This window comes from Ailuropoda melanoleuca, chromosome 7, assembly GCF_002007445.2.
Source record: "Ailuropoda melanoleuca isolate Jingjing chromosome 7, ASM200744v2, whole genome shotgun sequence".
NCBI lineage: Eukaryota > Metazoa > Chordata > Mammalia > Carnivora > Ursidae > Ailuropoda > Ailuropoda melanoleuca.
The window spans coordinates 110,019,461-110,043,159 of NC_048224.1; the positions used below are offsets into that span (position 1 = coordinate 110,019,461).

The following is a 23,699-nucleotide window of genomic DNA, read 5'->3' on the forward strand; positions in this document are numbered from 1 at the left end:
TAAGAGTGGTGGTTAGAAAGGCAGCCGCTCTGTGGAAGATCATGTCGTGTGGAGCGGAGGCACAGAAGGACGGTGCTCCCGGTCTAGCCCGCCATGAGGTGGGCACACAAATGCTGCCTGCTGGTGCAAAAGTAAATTGATTCGCATTGCCAAATTCCTTTCCAGACAAGTATCAAGACCTTGACGCTGCTGATTTTATTTCTAGAAATAGAGTATAGGAAATTGTAAGGAGCAGGGATGAAGATATGCATACAGACCTACATCAGAAGCATTTTCACAGTGGTGAAAATTGGAGTGAACCCAAGTCCATCTATAAGAGAACAACATATCACTCTCATCTGCATGAAGGAGTGGAGAGGAATTTAGAGACGTTACTTAATAGTAAACAGCCGAACCAGGACAGCAAATGCTAGACACATTCTGCTGTTGATGTGGTATTGGGAAATGTCCTAAGGAGTCCGCCATCAGACCATTCAAGCCTTGCACAACTCAGGATGCTTCGGGCCTAACAGTGAGGCTAGATAAGAGAGTCCTATCATAATAAAACTATAATTATCAGGTATATTGATACTGACTTGTTGCTCTTGCACACTTTCCCATCTTAGCCCTTATTGTTAACTATTTGTGTTGTATTCTAACTCAGCACTATTCAAAATTACAACAGGAATTCTAGAAATCAAACTTACATTAATTTTACTACCAGTCTTTGAAAATATTAAGGTGACCATAAATGTTTATATTGAATCCTTTTAAACTTTAAATTTTTTTTAGAGAAGGGGGGAGGGGAGGAGGGGGAGGGAGAGAGCAGATCTTAAGCAGGCTCCACACCCAGCACGGAGCTGGGTGGGGCTCGACCTCACAACCCTGAGATCACGACCTGAGCCGAAATCAAGAGTTGGATGCTTAACTGATTGAGACACCCAGACGCCCCAAACTTTAAAATTTTATATTATATATGCTTCTTACTTTACCTAAGGAAATGTGATCCGTAACTACTCAGAGTGGTTTTTATTTTAGAGATATTATAGCTTATGCATTTAAATGGGGGTAATTAACGAAAAGTCTTGGTAAGGAATTTACTCAAGATAACCCGTCCAAATTAATATATCTGATAGAGAGTTTATTCTCTTGGTCAACATTTGATAATTAAGAGAGACAACATCAAGGTTTGACTTGTCTGACAACAGAAAACCTAACAGAGGGGAGGTGTCCTTGTTGGGAAAAGCCATAAAACTATTTCTCACATTTGAGTGAAGTGAAAAGGTAACATTTTTCTAAATTTATTTCTATAAAGAAGATAGAGGTTTTGAATCACAGAAAAATTTCTGTACTAAAAGTTAGCAGGTTTTTGCAAATATTTTTGAAGCACCTACATACCAGGTACACCACTAAGTGCTAGGAGGTGTTTGGAATGAGAGAACATCCTTGTATTGAGCACTTCACTGTCTGATTAGGGCAGTGCTCTGTCTTCAGTAAGCATTCAGATGTTTGTGGACAGAGTTGCATCTGGAAGAAAGCTAGGCAAATGGAGATGTGCTAAATAACAGATAAAACAAAAATAATTGTTCTTTAATTTGTAAGGAAATATATAATGTCTTCATTATGTCTTTCAAAAATGTAGTTACCAATAGGAAAATTTGACTAATGTGGGGATATATATTTAGAAACTGTAGTCAGCAGAAAGATAATAGAAATATGTATGTGTGACTGACCAAATAATTCATAGGTTAGAAAGTTCACTCTCAATGTACTGATATGCTCTTTGAAGTCAGTGTCTCTAGGACATTTGGAACAGATCTTTGGAAATGGGAAATTGAAAGGAGTCCCTGCTGAAGAGCTTTCTGATAAAGGGGAAATGAGGTTTGGCATTTGGAACTAGTTTCTGGAGACGAAGAGAGCACCAAATGCTAGTTCTCATTGAAACCATTTATAACCGAGCTAGATGTTACACTGAACTTTATGTACAGTTTTCTTGGACTGTCACCTCTGAGTTATATTTAAAGCGAGGACACATTCACTGGTGACAAGGTTTCGGAACAGAGGCAGCCTTCTAGCATCTGTTATGTAACTCTGCTCCGTTGGAGGAAGTGGGCAGAAGGTTTTGGAGAGAAGGAGAAAAGGAAGCAGACAACAACGCAGGGATGAGCTGAAGGAGAGGGTTCGCGGGCTTTGCCAGTGTGGTCTACCACCGGAGATAGCAAATGACTAGGTGTGTTCTGTTCTGGTTTTAATCTTACCAAAAGAGCAAACCTCTGATGTTCTAAGGAAGCTCATAACTGGGTTTATGCCATAGCCTGAGGGGAGGCTTGGGGGAGTCGAGGTATAATTACACATAGGATTAGAGGAATGGTGGGCTTGCAGGCAGATAAAATGGTCCCTTGACTGGCTCCACTTCCTTGTTCAGAGGCATCTGGAAGGTTATCATGTTATATGATTCTTGAATAGAGCCAGTGACCTCAAGTGAGTGTTGCCTTTACGAATTCCACATGTGTAATTGAAGAACCCTTATTATGCAAAGAAGATCTATTTATAAAAGAGAGTAGTATCTCCCTTGTGTGCAGTTGTATTTTATTTGGTATGAGACTGTGCCCCTAATTTTTTTTAGATATCCTAAAATTTCACAGAAGTTTAAATTTTATGAAATCTGTTTTCCTCCCTAGAAGAAATATCCCATAAGTTTTTCCTTTAATTGTATGCAAAAATAATTATTCATGATTCATAATTTGATTGGATGTTCAGTATTTGCCAAAACCATATGTGCATTTTCTCCATGCTCTGGTGCTTAGAACCGATACCATTTTAACATTTGACCAAGTAAAACAGCGTTTTCCTCTAGTGACACAACTTTTACAGGGTAGTTTGTGTGTTATGCAGAACGTTGTTTTTGCCTTGTGGTTATTTCTGTGTTTGTACACGTACTTGGAGGCTCAGGAGTCGAGAAGGAAGCCAGTCCACAGTGTGTATGTTGCTTCTGGGTAATAGCTATGGAACCTTCTGAGGAGGGAGGAGTCAACTCTTTTTTAGGAGACATATATCTGCTGGTTCCTTTGTTTCCTTCAATCCCTTCCTTTTGCTGACTTGATTGAGTGTAGACTGTGTTATTGTTCATTCCAGAAAGTGTTTTTAAAAAGCTCCTGGTATTCCTAACACTGTAATATAAAAGTGGTGGGTGAAATAAACAGGTAAATTGAGTGATCTGGCCAAAGTCATCAGTGACTCAAATGGGTGGAGGAGGAATTTATGACACTCCTCCTCCAATAAAGACAACTGATGCCAGACTTTCCTGACATTTGATAAGTTGGCCCCGCTCATTTTAGTCTAACTTTTTATGTCACTGAAAGATTACATTTTTTAAAATTTTTATTTATTTCAGAGACTGAGCAAGAGAGAGAGAGTGCATGCACGAGCAGGGGGAGGGGCAGAGGGAGAGGGAGAAGCAGACTTCCTTCCCACTGAGTAGGGCGCCTGGGATCATGACCTGAGCTGAAGGCAGGCACTTAACCCGCTTAACTGACCGAGCCACCCAGGCGCCCTGAAAGATTACATTTTAAGATCCAAGTTACTGTAGGAAAGTCACTGTAAAGCTCTAGTAGTCAACAACTCTATGAATTTCTTGATTTATGCTTATGCCAGAATAAGGTTGCTATTAAGTCATGTTCCAGTTATTAGTTCTTCTATGCCTTGTGTACCTGGTACATAGGGAACAACTAGAAGAATTAATTTGGAACTGTCATTTCTTAGAAGCCTGCTCAAATTTTTTCTAGCTCCTCCGTGAGCCATTAAAGAAAAATAATTTCAGCTATGAAGAGGGAAAGCCTTCCTTCCTACCCGGCTTTCAGTGCACAAATAAGAAATTAGGAATCAGAGAGTAACAGTTCTAGGAAATGCTTGATTGAGGGGGCAATTTTATTATTTATATTAAGTTGTCTAAAGATCTTTGTATGAAGAACCTATGAAAACAGAAAAAAACATCTTTTGTTCACCAAACTAAGTCTTCCTAAGCCATCGTTTTGTAATTTTGAATGCTGCTGAACAACATTCTGAAGGTTATTAAATTGAGACTTTTGTCTTCTTTATTTTTAGCACATTCAAGTGTATATATAAATCTCTGGAATGTTGAAGGAGTGACATTCCACAAGTGTCAGATCTTTTTTTTTTTCTGTTGCCCATTGTGAAGAGGAGACCAGTAAATTAAGAATGTTTGATTCTTTCTCCTATATTTGCTTTCTTTTTGGAGCTGTTTACAGAATAAAGAATTGCTTTTTGTAGCTAGGTTATTGAATAGGAAAATCACTGTTTTAAATTACTGTTTTCTGACAGTGACTAATGATTAATTAACCAAGCTAGCATTAGTAGAAAAGCATTACTATAGTATTAAATGTCTCCCTGGCTTAGCACTGTATCAGTAAACAGCAACAAAAAACATAGAGTTCACAATAACTAGATTTAGAACCAAGAATTGTACTCTAAGTTCAACGGAGGCTTCTTTTCTCATGTTCTGGAATGTGGACACCTATAGATATCTTTGCAGATTCTGTCATAGCAACTTAAATGTGTTCAGTATTAGATTCTGAGGTAACTATTAGCCCATTTTGGGGAGTTCTGGTACATTTAATTTTTATCCAGTCATTCTGTTACGGTAACAAAGTGATCACTCCCATATTTGAACGAGTTACTAATAAGAACTCGCTGGCTGTTGGGATGAGTTCCACTGCACCCTTTAAATCTGGCAAAATACAGTTGTATTTTGTACCCATGGATGGACCTAGGGAATATTATGCTAAGTGAAATAAGTCAGAGAAAGACAAATACTGTATGATTTCATTTACATATAAAATCTAAAAAACAAAACAAACAGAAACAGACTCATAAATACAGAGAACAAACTGGTAGTTGCCAGAGGGGAGGGGGTGGGGAGAATGGGTGAAGTGGGATTAAGGGGTACAAATGCCAGTAATAAAATAAATAAGTCATGGAGAGGTAAATGGAATATAGGGAATATAGTCATATATATTGTATAGTCATGGGGAGTATAATCAATAATAGAATTACTTTGTATGATGACAGATGGTAACTAGACTTGTAATGGTGATCCTTTCATAATGTATATAAATGTCCAACCACTATGTTGTATACCTGAAACTATAATATTATATGTCAACTATACTTCAGTAAACAAATCTGGAAAAATAATGTGGTTAGAAGCTACCTTTTAAAATAAAGATCAGTTTGAGAAAAAATTAAAGAAAATGATTAATAGAAAAAAATTATTCTTAGGTCCAAGAGAACTAGATTATAATGAAAGAGATTCTTTCGGCTCTTGGAACAGAGTCAAACACTACCTTTAACAAATGTGGAACTATTTTTAGGGACATGGCCTTGAGTATAGCAGTGTGTCTATGGGGTCTGAGAGGACACTCACCATTGTGTGCAGTGATGCTCTTACTCTGTTTCTTGACTTGTTTTCTTGATTGTTTGCCTTTTATAGGGCTCTTGGCTCTGAATCACATATGGGGGTTGGACTAGTGATAGACCTGATTTTTGAAAATGTTAAAAAGAATACTAAACTGATACTGGCATTCTTGTAATTGCATATGTTATTTCTTTATTTACTTTCAGTTTGGTTAATAAACTTAAACCTGGTGTCATTAAGAAGATCAATAGATTATCCACACCAATAGCTGGTCTGGTAAGTAAAAAATTATCTTCAAAACTGGATTTCTTTGTTTTTAAAATGTTAAAAGCTGGGCATAGACTGGTACTCTTATCTGGAGTTATAGAAATTAGGTTTGGGGTTTCTTGCTAAAGAAAAGTGGTTTTTTTTTTTTTAAAGATTTTTTATTTATTTATTTGACAGAGATAGACACAGCCAGCGAGAGAGGGAACACAAGCAGGGGGAGTGGGAGAGGAAGAAGCAGGCTCACAGCGGAGGAGCCTGACGTGGGGCTCGATCCCACAACGCCGGGATCACGCCCTGAGCCGAAGGCAGATGCTTAACCGCTATGCCACCCAGGCGCCCCAAGAAAAGTGTTTTTAGTGATGTCCTCCTATATCTTCAGTTCTTTCTGTCTCCCTTCTGGGAGGCTTTTATTTTTGTTGTTGTTTGTTTTGCTTTTTGTGCCCTCCAACTTCATGTACCCTCTTTCTTAGCTTAATTCTTCCACAAATTGCATGTGTTTATGATCACCTTCTTTCTGAAGCCCAGCCCTGCAGACTTTGTTTGCTAGTTGACCACACTTTGGGGAAACTGTAGATGTTCCCTTGTTACATTTCTGTTGCTTCATGCTTATGCATGACCCTCACTAATCTGCAGATCTTGGAGTGTATTTGCAACACATTTGTTTTATATCATAGATTTCCTACCAGAGTTCTGTGTGATATTGGGTAGGTCACTATCTTCCCTTGCCTCAGTAATACTACCTACCATGACTCTGGGATAAGTCTCTAGATTCCTTTTAGCTTTAACCTTGGATTTTGTGTATAAAAAATACCCCACACTGTCCTTATATAGATACTCTAGTGGATCAATAATAATTGAAAGACCAATAACAAGGTGGGGCTGTATCTTTGAAAAAAAAGTAATTTATAATTAAGTACAAATGATGGGTTATTTTCGAAATGTTAGTAACCCCTAAGAATCAGGCTGATGACAGGAGTCAGTTTAAAAAAATTAATTTTGTAAAATGCTGAAGTTTAACATAGCTGCTTATATTCGAGAACCTTCTGTTTGGCCACATATGTGTTTGCAGATGTCAAAGGCATGAAGGATGAAAGGTAGCAGTATCAAGATTTCTGGATTTTTCTTGGTCTCAAATTTGGTTAGCTAAAAAACTTATCATGTATGCATATATTGTTATATGAAGATATATATATATATATATGAATGCCTAGCAATATGCACATATGTATGAATTACTTCTTGTAAGTCAGAAGGTATTATTTGAAGAATAAAATTAAAGAAATTTGGCTTTTGAGTCCTTCTAGGAAGAAACATTCAGTTTAATAAAAATAAAACCTTATATGAAAATCATTTTTATGGAATAACTTCTGTGAAAATTAGAAGTTTGAGTCATATTGAAAGTCTTTTCAAGTGGCTCGAGTTATTCTTACTTTAATGCTTTGATTTTGAATTGTCATTTCTTGGATCAATTACACGCATTTTAAATGAAATTAGCCTTTGATTTCAAACACCCCACATATTTGGAATGCTTGGATTGTGGTGGTTTGTTGTTATTGGCCACTAGAGGTTTTTTATTCAATCTTCTGATTCTGTGATTAGATGAAAGCTAAATGTATTTTATATTTAAATCCAAACATCTCTCCAACTATTTCTATTTCAAGCATGGAAATTCTATCTGGTTTGGATTTTATCTCTAGAAACTAAAATGAAATGTATTTCCGGAATATTAAATGGGATGATTTCCTAAATACAGGACATTGAGCATTTTCAATGGGATGTAGGAGCGTAAGAATAACCACAGTTGCAGAATTGGGCTATAATGGGTTTGAAGTTGTTATCATGCCTCATTTGACTCCTTCCTGTGCTTGTGTGTCAGGATGGTTATGTCAAAATTTCTTGAAGCCTCAATTTGAAGTGTGCATTGGCGCTCCAATGTCTACCTGATAGGGTTGTCATATGTGGATAGAAAGGGATTATATAGATAGTCTTGACATACAGATGTTCAATGAATGTTCTTTTGTTGCACATTCATTTTTTAAAAAAATAATTGAGTGTCTACTAGGTCAAGAACTTGTATAATTTGTAAGAACATATTGGAGGAATAAAGACAGATAAGGACCTTATCCCCAAAAAGCTTACATTTTAGTGGTGGAGCAGGACCTAGCAAATAAATTAACAAATGAGCAAGAAAGCACCAGATATAAATGTGCTGCAGAGAATTATAATAGCCTGACATTTTGTTGAACACTCAGGAACAGTTGTAGTTGGACTATGAAGATTGACCTCTAAGAATTCCTCAAGGAGTATGTCAGAAGCCTTCATTTTTGATGTGTATAGAAGAAAGATAAAAAAAAAAAAAAACAACGCACAACACACAAGCTGAACTCTTTGTATTAGTAATTTCTGTGTTCACAGCAGCTAACATAATGACTGATACATTTGGAGGTCAAAGTTTTTTTTTTTTAAGATTTTATTTATGTATTTGAGAGAGAGAAAGAGAGAGAGAGAACGTGCCCAGAGGGAGAGGGAGAAACAGACTCCCCGCCGAGCAGAGAGCCTGACTCTGGGCTTGAACCCAAGACCCTGAGATCATGACCTTAGCCTAAGGCACACACCTTACCGACTGAGCTACCCAGATGCCCCTCAAAGATTTTTTAATCAACAAATGGAAAAGTTTTCAATTGTGAAAAACAGTAAGCTCTAGAATTAGATCTTTGAAGGGATAGTGTTATAGGTTGAATTGTGCCTTCCCCCAAACATAATATTTTGAAGTCCTAAACCCCAGTACCTCAGAATATGACTTTATTTATCAATAGGGTTGTTGCAGATGATGTACTTAGTAAAGCTCATAATGGAGTCGGGTGGGCCCCTAATCTAGTATGGCGTCCTTATAAGAAGATAGTTATGTGAAGACAGATATACCCAGGAAGAATGCCATGTAACAACGGAGGACGGGGGGATGGGGGGCGGGGGGGGTGACTCATGTATAGGCAAGGAGAACCAAAGATTGCCAGCAAGCCACCAGGAGCTGGAAGAGGCAAGGAATAGTTTCCTTACAGGTCTCATAGAATCATGGCTTTGTGGACACCTTAATTTTTGACTTTTAGTCTCCAGAACTGTGAGACAATAAATCTCTGTTGTTTTAAGCTACCCAGTTTGTGGGACTTTGTCATAGCAGTGCTAGGAAACTAATACAAATGTGTGTTTGTTTGCTTTTTTTAATACTTGTTTTTTAAAAATACTTTTTATTTTGAAATAAATAGAGAGTCACAGGAAGTTGGGGGAAAAATAGTACAGAGAGGTCCTCAGTGCCCTTCACCCAGTTTCCCCCATGGTAACATTTTGCATAACTGTGATATGATATTAAAACCAGGAAATTGACATTGGTACATCCCTAGACCTTAATCTGATTCACCAGTTTTATATGCAGTTAATGCTTTTTTAGTAACAAAGAGCAGGGATGCTTTCAAGCTAAGTGAGATGAAGTGTTTTATTTTAAGGAGTTTTCGGAGGACTATGTCATTAATTCGGCGTTCAGCCATAAATACGACAGTCACATTCCACATGATAACTTTTTTCTGCCCCATTGCAAACAGTAACTTTTTTCTGCCCCATTGAATGGATCAAATTACCTTGTCTACAGACAAGGTCTACAAATTACCAGGCTACAGATACCATAGGTCACTGGCCAGCTGGTGGATGCGTTCCTTGAGAAGAGTGTCGTCTTGGCAAAATGGGCTGTGGTTAGGAGTGTCGGGAGCCTTTGGCTCACGGAGTTCAGGTGTGTGGGTTAAAGAGGGTTCTGTGAATGAGGTTTCTCTGGGGTAGATAACATTTAGTTAAGTTAAAGATAGTAAGAATGACACAATTTCTGTGCTCCAAGCTCTGTTTTCCGTCATTCCTCTCTTATTCTCTTTCCTTCTGCTATAAGTTTTATCCATTTCATGTCAGTTACTGGGTGTATTTAGCTTGAAGCCAAGGCACTGGATTTACTGTTTGTAGATGGACCTATGTGAAACACATGAATATCCTCTGAGCAATGACAATATGGAGAGGGGTGTTTAGCTATTTAGCAATATACTGAATGCTTTGCTTGAAGCATTCATATTATTTTATGAATGTTTTGTCTTTAGGAAGGCATTAACCATGTTCTCATGGATCTAGAGATACAGTTTTTCTCACTTGACTGTTTTAAGTTTTAAAGAAATTTTCTCTAACTTTTCTATTCTTTATAGTCTTCACAAAGCCATGCTAAAAAAAAAAAATCTCACCCAAGAGTTTGACTTCTCCAAAATATTAGCTGATGTTAAGTGATGTTAAGTGTTCAGTTCATTGAAACTCAAAACTAAACATTTATTTAGGAATTCAAAAACTCAACCTCCAAGCAAAACCCTGAGAAACAAGCAAGATATTCTGATGGTGAAAAGAGCCATGGAACCAGAGTAATGTTTACCATCTGATGTGTTAATGCACGTGAGATACAATATGTGCAGAGAACATCAAGTTATTAACCCTAAGACTTAGAGTTGTCTTGGACCCCTGATGATTTAGTTGTATTTAATAAAGCAAGGTTACTCAACCTTGGCACCACTGACTATTGACATTTTGGGCCAGATAATTCCTTGTTGGGGGGTGGAGGTCTTTCCTGTGCATTGTAGAATGTTTAGTAGCTTCCCTGGACTCTGCTCACTAGATGCCAGTAACCATGTTCCCCACCCCGAAATTATGACAGCTAAAAATGTCTTCTGACATTGCCAATGACCCTTATGGGATAAAATCATGCCTGGCTAAGAGCCACAGAGCTAAAGAGTAAAGGAAGTGAACACTACCCCTTTACATGGGCTAGTTTGCTCCCTGAGTATAGATGTGAGTGATCTGCTCATGTCTGCCATTTCAATTGCAGTTTCTCTTAGAAAAGCAATGGTATTCTAGAAAGTTTGGTTTGAATCATTTGTTTGTTTGAAAGTTTGTGTCTGTTAGTGGGCTTGATAGAAAAATCTTCTTAGGACACCTGGATGGCTCAGTCACTTAAGCATCTGACTCTTGATTTCGGTTCAGGTCGTGATCTCAGGGTTGTGAGATGGAGCCTTGCATTGGCTGTGTGCTGGGTGTGGAGCCTGCTTAAGATTCTCTCCTGCTCTCCCCCTGCCCCCTGCCCTGCCCCTCTCTCTCTCGCTTCAGTATATCCACACTTGCTTCAAAAATATCAACTGAATTTGAGCATCTTTCCTCTAAAGTGTTACTCTTTCAGATTATTTTGGAGATTGGAACATGTAAGGTGTGACTGTAGAGACCGGGGAGGTTGTCTCCTCATTCAGGAATGCTGTAGAATGCACGAAACGGGCAAAGATGCCAGCTAGCTTAAGCTGTTGGATGTGTCAGTTTCTCTCATGTTCATAATGGTTACTTCAAGAAGTAATGCAAATCTATGGGTCCATTCTTACTGCCATTTTCCAGAAGGTTATTAGGGGTTAATGTTCTTGTGCCTGTGTAAAATTATTCCTGATTCATCTTTACTCTCCTGTACACTTGGGCATCAACAAAGTAGTGTGACCTAGTCTGTGCCAAGGTCACTATTAAAACATCTTCCAGCAGTAATAGAAAGTGCACCGGAGGAATCAGCTATAAAATTTAAATATTCTCTTACAGGTTGTATCATGGACTTTTAAAAACCCACTCTCAGGCAGTGACTATGTGTATCCTACTCTTTTTCCCAGGGCAAGGGGAACAAGGGGATTGGGAGAGGGGAGGTTTGTGGGACACTGAGCTTGTGAGCTCTTTTACAAATAAAACCAAAATGTGAGACCTCACCTCAAGACAAGAGTGTTTTCAGGGAAAAGGCCCTCTTCTTTTTCCTCTCCTTTCTTATCCAAGTTGAAATAATAAAGGAAGAATGGATATAATTATTATTTTCATTCAATGGTGGCACTTTTCTGGTTAGGAGACAGGAATAAATTTTGTATGGTTGAACAGAAAATACTCTGGGAACGTTAGAATGTGACTTGGATGAACAACCAACACATGCTTTGCTTAAAAGAGTAGTGACTAAGGATCGCTCTGTACTGGGTCAAACTCAGTGTGTGTTTCAGAGGAAATATCTCTCTAGTTGGTAATAAACAAGATACATTTGTGAATGTATTTTGATGTTGATGTGTATAAAACCTGGTAAAAAGTGACACCAAGGAAAGAGATGGGAAGATGCTATTGCATTTAAAATAACCATTTAATGCTAAGATCAATAGTGTCTATTTTCTGTTCTTGAATTTTATTGCTAATTTTGTAGATTTGTTTGAGATCTCCACCTAGCACATTTGTGAGAGGCTTCCACCAAGGAAAATCTTTTATATTCACTCATCGTTGCTTTGTGGTTGTGTAGCCAATAAGAGCATCATTCATGCTGAGCTGCTTCTGGCTGCCATGATCCCCATCTCCAAAAGGATGGGGGACAACATCGAGATCCCCTCCCATGACACTACTTCTGCCTTAACTCTTAGTCTGCATGCTCTCGTTTTCCTCACAATCGATAACTAATGAAGGCTAGATGTTTTATAAATGACCATGTTCCTTAATTGTTCATTTCTCCCCTATCACTGTATTGGAGCAATTTAATAGATGTGGAATCAGACCTTAGTGTTTTATTGAGTTAAATGATTTTTTTCTTTTTCTTCCATTTCCTAATACAGACAGGGGAGGTTAAATGATATCAATAAACTGGATTAAAATTGCTCCATTGTGGCTTCATGATTAAAACTGCATGAACGAAATCTTTTTAGTTCAAAGGGAGGGTAGACCACTATTACAAATTGTATAATTAGGCCTCAAACAATAAAATTTAAACTATTTTTATTTTTCTAGTTTGTCAGTCTTATTATTTTCTTTAAAAAGAGAACACCAATAACAAAAACATGGAGTGCTTTTTCTTCTTAATGAAGTTGTAGGAGAGTACTCCAGTTTTGCCATTATTTAATGTATTCTTACACTTATGTAAGACCTTATAGCGTAAAAGCTAGCCATTTACTAAAAATAAGGCCACTTTATGCATTGAAAATTATATTTTCTGTGGTTATACCAATGTATATTGTATTGGAATTTCTGTGGATCACCATCAGTATTTTGAAATATTTTAGGGTTATCCAATAATTAATTCGAGAAAACAGACTGGTAATTATGCATTGGCTGTTTTCAAGGTAACAAATGTTAGATATTAGATATCCAAGTGCCTTCATACCTCCATATAAATGGCAGATAAATAAGTCGATGATAACTGAGTGATTTATGAAGAAATTTTAGGTAATTTCCTCAAGAGTCTCCTTGTCTCCTTACTTCTCTCTGACTCCCAGTAAAGATAAGTATCACTAAGAATGGAAACCTAAAAACTTAGTGTCAACATTTAAGTTGTTTCCAGTACCCTTATAATGATGCAGCACTGTAAATCAGGAAACTCCTGTTTTATTTTGAGCCATAATTTTTTAGTCATGGCATTGGCACAAGTTTAGGAGCACTTTTCTAGAGTTCCAAAACTTGTTTTTAAATCTAAGACGGACATATGCCACCTTTCAGCCTTGAGGGCAACCTTTTAAAAAAAACATTAATGAATTAGAATTCCTAATGCAACAACTTGATGATTAACTTGTAGAGTCAAGAAAAATTGATCCAGAGTAGGATTGTATCTTACATAGTTTCATTAAGATACTAAAATGCTTGGAACATCTCTCTTTAGGATCCTTTTGTTATATAGAAATTGGAAACCGATCAAATGAGGTTAAATAAGAAATAGAACCCAGGTGTCAGACTGGTATGAGCACATTGGTCATTTGATGGGTCTTAGGCCCACAACTATCCCTCCCTCCCTAAAAGTATTTATTGAACACCTACTATGTGCCAGGTACTATTCTAGGAACTTGGAGCACAGCCACAAAGAAGGCAGAGAAAGTTCCTCCCTAATGAAGCATAATCAATAGGTCAATAATAACCTGTAAGGTACTAACAGTTGTCATGCGGAATATATAATACCTTGTCAGTTGCCAATAATTACACCGAAAAAATAAAGTGAATGGGTAGAGAGTGACTGAGTGAGTGTAGGAGAAGTGTTTCAGAAAAGGTGCTCAGAGATATCTTATTTTTGGAGTTGACATTTGATCAGGGACCTGAATGAAATGAGGGAGGGGGGAAATAGGGGAATCGTGGGACTTTTTGAGACAGAAGGAAAAGAGGGAGGATCAAGGCAGGATCAAGCTGGTTCAGGAAAGCCTGTGGGTCCTGAACTAAGTGAGGCAGATAGAGGTAGGCCAGGAAGGTTGTATAAGGCTTCATAGGCTTTGGTGAGTAGATCACATTTTATTCCTAGCATGTTGAGAAGCCTCTGGGGGCTTTTGAGAGCAGTTTAATTTGTTGTTAAAGATCATTGGATGCCTGTGGTAAAGGATGCACATATCTGTGAATATACTAAAAACCATTGAATTGTACTCTTTAAATATATGATTTGTATGTGAATTATATCCCATTAAAATGTAAAAAGAAAAAAATCACAAGTTGGTGTGTGAACAATAGACTGAAGGAAATCAAGAAGAGAAGCAGGAAGACAGTTAAAGAACAGTTTTGGTAGTTGTAATGACTAATTTTGTGTCAGCGTGACTGGACGTGGAATGTCCAAATAATCGGTTAGACATTATTACATTATTCTGCATCTGTCTGTGAGGGTGTCTTTGGATGAGATGAACATTTGAATCTGTAGGTTGAGGAAAGCAGATTGTTGTCCCTCATGTGGGTGGGCCTCAGATAATCAGTCAAAGGGCTGACTTAAACAAAAAGGCTAATCCTCCTGTGAGTCAGAGGAAGCTACTCCCGCCTAACTGCATGAACTGGGACATTGGTTTTTCCCCGCCTTTGGATGTGAACTAAAACATTGGCTTTTCTTGGGTGTCGAGCTTGCCAGCTTTGAAACTGGAACTTACTTTCAAATAGAACATTTCATTGACTCTCCTAGTTCTCAGGATTCTGGACATGGACTGGAAGTACACCATCAGCTCTCTTGGGTGTCCAGCTTGTAGATGGGCAGATCATGGGACTTCTCAGCCTCCATAATCACATGAGCCAGTTCCTTAAAATAAATCTCTTTCTATAGCTATATGTATCTTGTTGTTCTGTTGTCTAGAGAACTCTGCCTGATATAGTAGTTCAGGCAAGAGGTGATGGAGACAATGCTGGGACTGGAGGAAGAGGTCAGGGTTTGTTTTGATGGAAGACCGTGTAGCTCTTGCTAATAGGTTGACAGAGAAGACAGAGTCTTTGCATCAGTAGTTTATTGAGATAATAAATAAGGAGCCAGAGGGTTGGTGGAGGGAAGGGGAGAATCAAAGGAGAAACTGGAAATTGAGGAAGTTTACATAAGATTGCAGAGTTGTAAATGTCAAAGTGATCAGTGTCAATCTTAGGTATTGTTCCCTGACAGCATCATGAAAAACATGATTAAAGAGATGGTTTGTGATTATTTAATAAGAAAGAAAATAACACTAGAAGCCAGCCTTGTCCACCCCAGAAAAATGCTCTCAAGCAACATATTCCTGGGCTGGTTCCATGGAGAGTCCGGGAGACCAGCTAGAGGTTATAAAATGGCTCAGGATGGATTTTGTTTGACTTCATTGTTTTTGCTTATTTCTAAAATTTGAGCCAAAATTTGCATACCCTTAGATTTCATATAAAATCCTCATCTCTGGGGGCACCTGGGTGGCACAGCGGTTAAGCGTCTGCCTTCAGCTCAGGGCGTGATCCCGGCGTTATGGGATCGAGCCCCACATCAGGCTCTTCTGCTATGAGCCTGCTTCTTCCTCTCCCACTCCCCCTGCTTGTGTTCCCTCTCTCGCTGGCTGTCTCTATCTCTGTCAAATAAATAAAAATAAAATCTTTAAAAAAAAAATCCTCATCTCTGGCTTCTTCATGAATGTGGCAACAGCAGGCCTTCATTCCCCAAAGCAACCATTGTATGGGGTGTCCTGTGGACAGGATAGGAGTCTCTGCATTGCTTGTTCTCTGGTCATTTCCCTAACATGATGCCCCTTTTATTCATTTATGGTTTATTCAGTCATTTTACCAGCCTTTCCCTTTTAGACATATCTTCATTCCTGCAAAGTGTCTGTTGTGGCCTTGGTTTAGTCAAGACAGAGAAAAGTAGACTAGGTAATATCTGTAGGTGAAATCTTAAGTAGTTGAATAAAAATGCTCAATTTTAAGGAGCTAAATGGAAATCCATGTAAACAATGGAGAGAAGTTTCTGCAATTTGCCTTAGGGCTTTGTACTTGCACTATTTTCATTAAAAAAAAAAGGATGGAATAAGAGGATGGGAAATGTATTTAGTTCTCTTTGTGGATATTGGAACAATGAGGCATAGTTAATGTACTGAATATAAAAATCTGCAATTTAAAATGATCTAGAGTCATAAGAGTCCAGCCTTTTTATATTATCTGCAAACTTAATCATGCATTTTATGACTTTATCCATGAAACCTCACTTGATAGAATCACGTGATTTTCATTTCAGATTCTTTATATCTACCTTATTTTTATTCCAAATTTCGCTAGCCTCCTGGTCCATTCAAACTCACAGGTCATCTTCCCGTGAACTGTGACGTCACTGTGAACTGGTCATTGCTATTGCATATCTCAGTTAGCCAACAGTATGATATCAGCACCACCACACGAAGTGCCCGTGGCCTGTAACAAGAAGTGAGGTCCATTTACTGATCTCTTGCTATATCCTAGAAACTGCCAATCACATATCTATTTCCTCAGTAGATCTTCAAAATTACTGTTATTCTCGTTTGGCAAGAGGACCATTGTTAGTGACCCATCAAGTGATGACTTGGACACTTAACTACATCTGGAGTCCTGTTTTGAGCTACAGATGCTCCTTTTGAGAAGGGAGGACCTAACGAACAGGAACCTGTCTGTAAAGAAGTAGGATTGTTGTCATAGGTGAATGGCTCCCAATAACGTTCATGCTCTAATCCATGAACCAGTCAATGTGTTGTGAGGGGAGGGAACACTGGGTTCCAGGGAGAATTGAGGTGCAAATCAGTTGACCTTGGGATGAGGAGTGGGTCCGGGATTATCCAGGTGGGCCCTGTATAATCCCGAGAGTCCTCATCAGTGGAAGAAGAGAGCGAGAATTAGTTGGATGGTGGTGTGATAGAGACTTTTGATCGTGGAGGAAGAAAGAAATGGATTTTCTCCTAGAGCCTCCAGAAGAAACGCAGCCCTGCCAATACCTTGATTTTAACCCAGGGAGTCTAATTTTGGACTTTCAACCTCCGGAACCGTAAGATAATGAATTTATCTTGTTTTCAACCGCTGACTAGTGGGGATTTTTTTCACTTGTGGTGAAAACGAATCTAGGGGTTAAGAGCACAGACTCAGGGACTGAACTGCTTGGTTTGAATCCTAGCTCCACCACTTTCTGGATGACCTCGGGTTAGTCACACACCTCTTAGGCCTCAGTTCCTTCACGTGTAAAATGGGAACAATAAGACTTAATAAGCTTTTTCAGTATGAATTGGAGATAATTTGTGTGAAGAGCCTCAGCACGCTGCTTGGCATACAGTAAGAACTCAGTGAATGTGAACTTGACAAAATCAGCTGTTCAGTGGAAGGCCAGTTGGGATGACAGGAGAACTGAAAAATGTCAGAGGGGGACAAGGGGTGTTGAGAAAACCAGGGATATTTGAAGAGAAGAGGTGAGATTAGGGCAACGTGTGGCGTGTGTGAGGCAGGAGAGCTGTCTCACTAGCTAAGGGGCGCTCGTGGGAGATAGATGAGATTTAGTTCCATTAAATAGGCAGATTTAAGATCACTGTTTTACAATTACAGTGAGGGACTCTTTGGACTTTCTTGACATAGAAATGACTAAAAGTGAGTCAGCCTCATAAAGCAAGGAGTCCCTAGGGCTGGAAAAACTAAAACAAGCGCTGATGAGCCAGACACATCACCTGTAAAAGTGACTCTCGGAAAGGGGGTAGGAGCTGTTGCACTGAACGAGCGAGTGTGGATTCCCAGCTAGCTCTAAGGTTTTACTATGTCGTTTTCTTTCATTAAATGTGCTTTACTGCTTCATAAAATGTGCTTTGGCATCCTTATGACATGTTTCTTTAAGCAATTGCGTATTTGTTCTACTTTGAAATGGAGAACGTGGATAATTTGATGACAAACTTTTTTTTTCTTCTTTTATTCCCATTTTGTTCACCCACTTTTGTCAATCACCAGTCTGGTCTCAGACAGGACTTCTTAAGCCTCTATTTCACCATTTTAAGTCCCTTCCCTCTCCCTTCTTTCCTCTCTTCCTTCGAACAGAATAGGTAAGTTTTAGAAGTCCTTCATTTTTGATGTATGAAGTTTAATTTGAACACCATGGAAGACCGTACCTTAATCCATGCTGCAGTTCGACAAAGCCTGTTACTGCTTCTGTGTACAATTGATTAAGCATTTCAGTAACTAGCCTTTTAGCAGAGCACAGCCCCCATGCCTTTGACCTTCTGCTGCCGGAGCTGGCCAGTGCTCTGCCTCTCGGTATGCTTTTTCTCCTCCTCTGCCAAGCAGTGCTGGGGAAAGTGTGCCAGCCGCTTGGTGATTTGTCATGTGTAACCCTTGGGCCTTCAGTGTCACTTGGCAATTCCTTGTAAGCATTCCTAGTTGGTTCTTACTCCTATCATTACATGTGACAAACTTGACTGCTCTCCTTGTCCTCAGATCCTTTGCTATCAGCACATGACTGAGGCTCTTTGCAGAGAAGAACCAAAGGAAAATGCGCTGTGTACTTTTCTCACAAATAACTACTGAAGCTGGGTCTGTGTGCTTATCTACATATTGTAATTTTCCCATGTAGGTATTAGTAATACAGCTTATTTATTCACTAAGCCATAAGTAAGAAGACGAAGTCTCTAATAATAAAACTAGTACCACTGATCAAAATTGCAACCACACCACTTCCTTAATGGAAACTGTAGAATTAAAATGTACATTTGGATATGTTGGAGTCACTCCAGCGCTTGGGAGTTGCTTTAAAATAATGTTGAATGATCACAATTAGTATATCACAGGAATGGAATTTGAGTACTTTCGGGGATGGCCTAATGGCGAGCTCTGTAATCCCTAGGTTCCTGGTGCTCATCCTAAGGAGAAACGCTGCTGTAAATCCTAGTTGGAAATATTTTCCTTATTTTGTTATTTTCCAGAAAACTATGTGTCCCAAGACTCAGATCACCTGGAGGATTTTCTTAGCATGTGGATTCTGATTGAGTGGGTCTAGGGAGGAGGTAGAGTCTGATTTCCAACAGGCTCCCAAGTGCTGCTGATGGTGTGTGGACCCCATATCGGGTACCAAGAGGCCGGGCCAGCTGTTGCCCAGCTGCGTACATGAGCGTCACCTGCGCCGTGATTGTGTGCTCCTTCTAGACATCCTGATGGGGCTGACTGGGGACTGTTATTCTCACATTGACACTTAGTTCAGTTTCTCTGCCTCAAACAGTGGTTACAACCTCTTGATTGTTGGCATATACTTTCTAACTTTAAGTCTAGGGACAGGAGATGGGTTTTGGTGCTATACTGTACATAGAAAAGGAATTAAGGTCACCAGTCTCTTGGCCTTTGGATAAATTGATTTGTACCACCTGTGCCCAGGTTCAGAGGAATTGGATGATGTGCTCTCTTCTTTAATCAAAAAATCTTGCTTCACGTAGGCATAGAAACTCACTGGGAGTAACAGGCCAGAGTGAGCACATGAGGAACATTTGGTTCATTGATGGGGCCCACTTCCAGGTGATGTCATTCTGGCAGCTTTGGTTTAAGGTGGTGACTGTATGGCTCTTGTGGCCTATACGGTTATAGCCCTGAGCGCAGGTTTACTCTTTTTCAGAATTGGTTAGGATTTTGATTTTATTCAGGGCTTCTGTAATAAATCTCTTTGTCTTTATTTAAAGAACCCATTTTCATTGATGACAGCTCTTGACCCTCTACACTCAGGAAATTTTTGAAGAAGTGGGTCTAACATGTTTGATATTATGAGTAGACATTCCCCATTTGTTGTGACATTAAGGTTTCTTGATACAAAGTATTCTGTCTGCAAGTTGGAAGTCTTGAAATAATATCATTAAGGATATATTTAAAAGAAATACATAAAAGAAATATTTTTTAACTTCCTCCAAGTGAGAATGAAAATGACTTTGGTCAACGTAAGAGCCTAGGGAGGCATAGCATAGGCTTTATTGAGGATTTAGACTTTTGTGTAACGAAACGGTTGAATGTGTAAGAGAAAAATGTAGACCATAACGTCATTTATGTAAATGAGATAAAGTGATTCAACAATTTAAAGGACATTTAGAGGGACAGCTGGGTGGCTCAGTTAGTTAAGCATCTGTCTTTGGTTCATGTCATGACCCCAGGGTCCTGGGATTAAGTCCCGCATCAGGCTCCTTGCTCAGTGGGGAGCCTGCTTCTCCCTCTCCCTCGGCCTCCACCCCCACTCATTCTCTCTCTCTCTCAAGTAAATAAAATCTTTAAAAAAAAAATAAAGGACATTTAGATTTTTAAGCATGTTATGGAAGGCGCCTTAAAAAAATAATTTATGGAGGTGAAATTCACATAACAAAATTAGGCATTTTAGGGTGAACAATTCAGTGTTGTGCCACCACCAAACACTTCCATCGCTACCAAGTAAAACCTCTTGCCTAGTAGGTTGCTTCTTATTTCATCCTCCCCCTCCCCAAACTCCTATCAAACACAAATCTGCATTCTGTCTCTAAGGATTGATCTATTCTGGATATTTCGTATACATGGGATATGTAACATTTGTGTGCTTAGCTTTTCCTTGGCATCATGTTCTGGAGGTTCACCCATGCTGTAGGATGTATCAGTACTTCATTTTTCTACGGGTGAATAATATTCCACTGTATGGCTATATCCCAATTTGTTTATCTCTTTCTGTTCATGTACATGTTTTAGGTGTTTCTACCTTTTTTTTTTAAAAGATTTTTAAATTTTTTTATTATTTATTTGATGGAGAGAGAGATAGCCAGCGAGAGAGGGAACACAAGCAGGGGGAGTGGGAGAGGAAGAAGCAGGCTCCCAGCGGAGCAGGGAGCCCGATGCGGGGCTCAATCCCAGAATGCCAGGATCACGCCCTGAGCCGAAGGCAGACACTTAACGACTGAGCCACCCAGGTGCCCCTAGGTGTTTCTACCTTTTGACTTTTGTGAATAGTGCTGCTGTCAATATGCACGTACATGTACTTGTCTGGGAAACTCTTGAATTCGTTAAGGGTATATTCTCAGCACCTTTTAGTAAAGAGCAGTGGGAATGAATAAGGGTATGGGATGAGGAGAAAAATATAACAAAATGAAAGGCCCTTATATTGACTGATAGGAGCTTGCTAAAATATATTAATTCAACTCTGGGACCTTGACACTTTCCTCAACTACTTCCATCCCTGATAAGAGACCAAAGCAATCTGCTGAAATGACACAAGATATTTACTGCATAAGTGCTTGGGGAAAGGCTGTGGAAGGGTTCATGTCACAAAAGGCCCATGTTACCTCTGGGTCTAGTGTTAGAATATTCATGTTGGCCTCATGTTATCCTTCTCATGGCTCTCTTCGGGATGTATAATGGAGACAGGAGTTAAGACCCTATAGAAATGAATAATTGTGTTCATGTTACAACTGGAAAGTGTTGGGAGGAAGTAGAAAGATGATCCTACATTTGGGGCCAGAGAATGAGTGGAACTGCTCTCCCTACCATATCTCCTTTCAGAATCGGAGCATCCTAACATTGGAGGGGCCAGAGATGGCAGCTTTGGAAGGAGTGATGGGAATCTCCAGTATGATGTAGGACAGGGTGGCATGAGAAGAGAGCTTTTGCATTTGGAGTAGTCTTTGCACTGGAGTAAATGGCTGATCTTCAGTGTCACCTATTTATTCCTTAGTGCCTGGAGTTTATATTCGCTAAAGATTCTCCATTTGATTGTCAAATTCTTTGAACACTTTTCATCCTTGTTGAAACTTTTTGTAGCATCTTACTCTCCTGTCTTGAAACTCCTTTCCCTTGTTTTCCATAACACTCTGCAGTTCTGCTTTTCCTCCAAGTTCTCTGGTTGTTAGATAGTTTTTTAAACTATCCATTAAATATTGGTGTCTGATTGTAAATCCTTCTTGTGCTTTGCTTTTCCTAAGAGGGCTCATCCACATTCTTCATTTCAGCTAGTACCAACGTGTGCTTGATTTCCCCAAACCATATTTTAAGATAAAATATTTCTCATGGGCTCCAAACCCAATTTACCATTAGCTGAACATCTTGATGTGGATGTCTGAAACTCAACATCTCTAAAACAGTTTATCTTCCCCAAATTGGTGACTATTCTGTGTTCTTTGTATAAGTGTGGTAGCCAGCTTTTACAGTGGTCCCAATGATTCTCACCTGACACTCTCTTGTAGGTGTTCTGGCTGAGACTTCCAGATGGCGTGCGAAAGTGCTGCCTGGCTTCCTCTTGCTGGTGATAATAAAATGTGAGACAGCAGAGGATGACATGATAAACTAGAGGGGCACAGGAATTGCTGGTTTTCAGAATTGTCAGCCTCTTTAGTCAGCAAATGACACTAGAATTGAGAAATGGCTTTCAGGTAAAGATCAGATTTCGTGCACTGGCAGGAAAACAAGATCTGAAGGTGAAGCTGAGGCTGTAAAATCCTTTAAGATCTTGGAAAGATCCAAAGTAGTGCCTTGGAAGTCTGTCCTTTCAAGCAGTGGGGCTTCTAAGAAGCATAAGTGTGATGCCCCTCTGTCATCTCAGCAGACCAAGATGGAGAAAGGTTTCTCTTGAAGGGATTTGTGGGTGTGGCTTTTATCTAGTGAGTTTAAGTCCAATAGGATTCATAAAAGTATTGAGGGAATTGTATTTGCAGAAGCACTGTAAAAGTAGACTGGAAAGGACAGAGGTTACAAAATTAAAAGACCTTTAGTTCCCCAAACTTTTATAGGGAGGAAGCAGACTGAAAGAGCTACATACCTGCAACCACAAGCTACTTTTCACAGAAGTAAAAGATGATTGTAAGGTGGAATCAAGAGTCCAGAGGGTGAAGCAAAAATCCGTGAGGTGTCTGCTGGCCTTGAATCCTGATGAAGGTCCTACCAATCTATGCTTTGCAGAGTTCCTGTGGATCAGTGACTCCTGTGGACCTTAATTTCTCCACACTTTGAACTAGAATACGCCTAGAGCTTACCCTACACCACTCTATGTGGGATGTGTGAGGGGAAGCTAACTTGTCACTTTAGTTCACTGACATTCACATTGAGAGGAACTGTATTCGAGCACTGTCCTTAAGGATCCACACGTCAGGGGCGCCTGGGTGGCACAGCCGTTAAGCGTCTGCCTTCGGCTCAGGGCGTGATCCCGGCGTTCTGGGATCGAGCCCCACATCAGGCTCCTCTGCTATGAGCCTGCTTCTTCCTCTCCCACTCCCCCTGCTTGTGTGCCCTCTCTCGCTGGCTGTCTCTATCTCTGTCAAATAAATAAATAAAATCTTTAAAAAAAAAAAAAATCCACACGTCAGGAGCCTCGTGTAAACCTGGATCTGGCTTAGATGAGATTCCAAACTTTGTGCTCACCTTGTGAAGGGGTAGCATTTCCAGGACTTTGGGGAAGGGTTAGTGTATTTTGCATGTGGGAGGGACACGAATCATTGGGGCCAGAGAGTGAACGGTGGTACCTGGTCCTCAGTGATCCCACCTCCTGCTCTTTAAGTTCTTGTAGTCCTGCCTACACTGAATAGGGCTGACCTATGTCACCGCAGGATACCAAGGAAGTAATGACGTAGGACTTGAAAAGATAGGCCATGAGATCCTGCAGCTGCCGTCTTATTTGCTTTTGGAACATTCATTCTGTCAGGCAGCCTAATGGAGATGTCTGTTTGGTAAAGAACTGAGGCTTCCTGCCCATAACCAGCCCCAGCTTGCCAGCTGTGAGTGCACTACCTTGGAG

At 39.6% G+C, this 23,699-nt stretch overlaps 1 protein-coding gene across 13 annotated transcripts in view; it reads left to right on the forward strand.

Moving 5' to 3' along the window:
• The window catches only part of LMO7 (LIM domain 7), a 195,199-nt gene that overhangs the window by 79,289 nt on the left and 92,211 nt on the right, over positions 1-23,699 (forward strand). For all 13 annotated transcript variants that reach the window (XM_034665301.1, XM_034665302.1, XM_034665305.1 and 10 more), the window contains one exon: positions 5,620-5,689. In XM_034665301.1, coding sequence (XP_034521192.1) covers positions 5,620-5,689 — 70 coding nt within the window. The remainder of the gene's footprint in view (positions 1-5,619; positions 5,690-23,699) is intronic.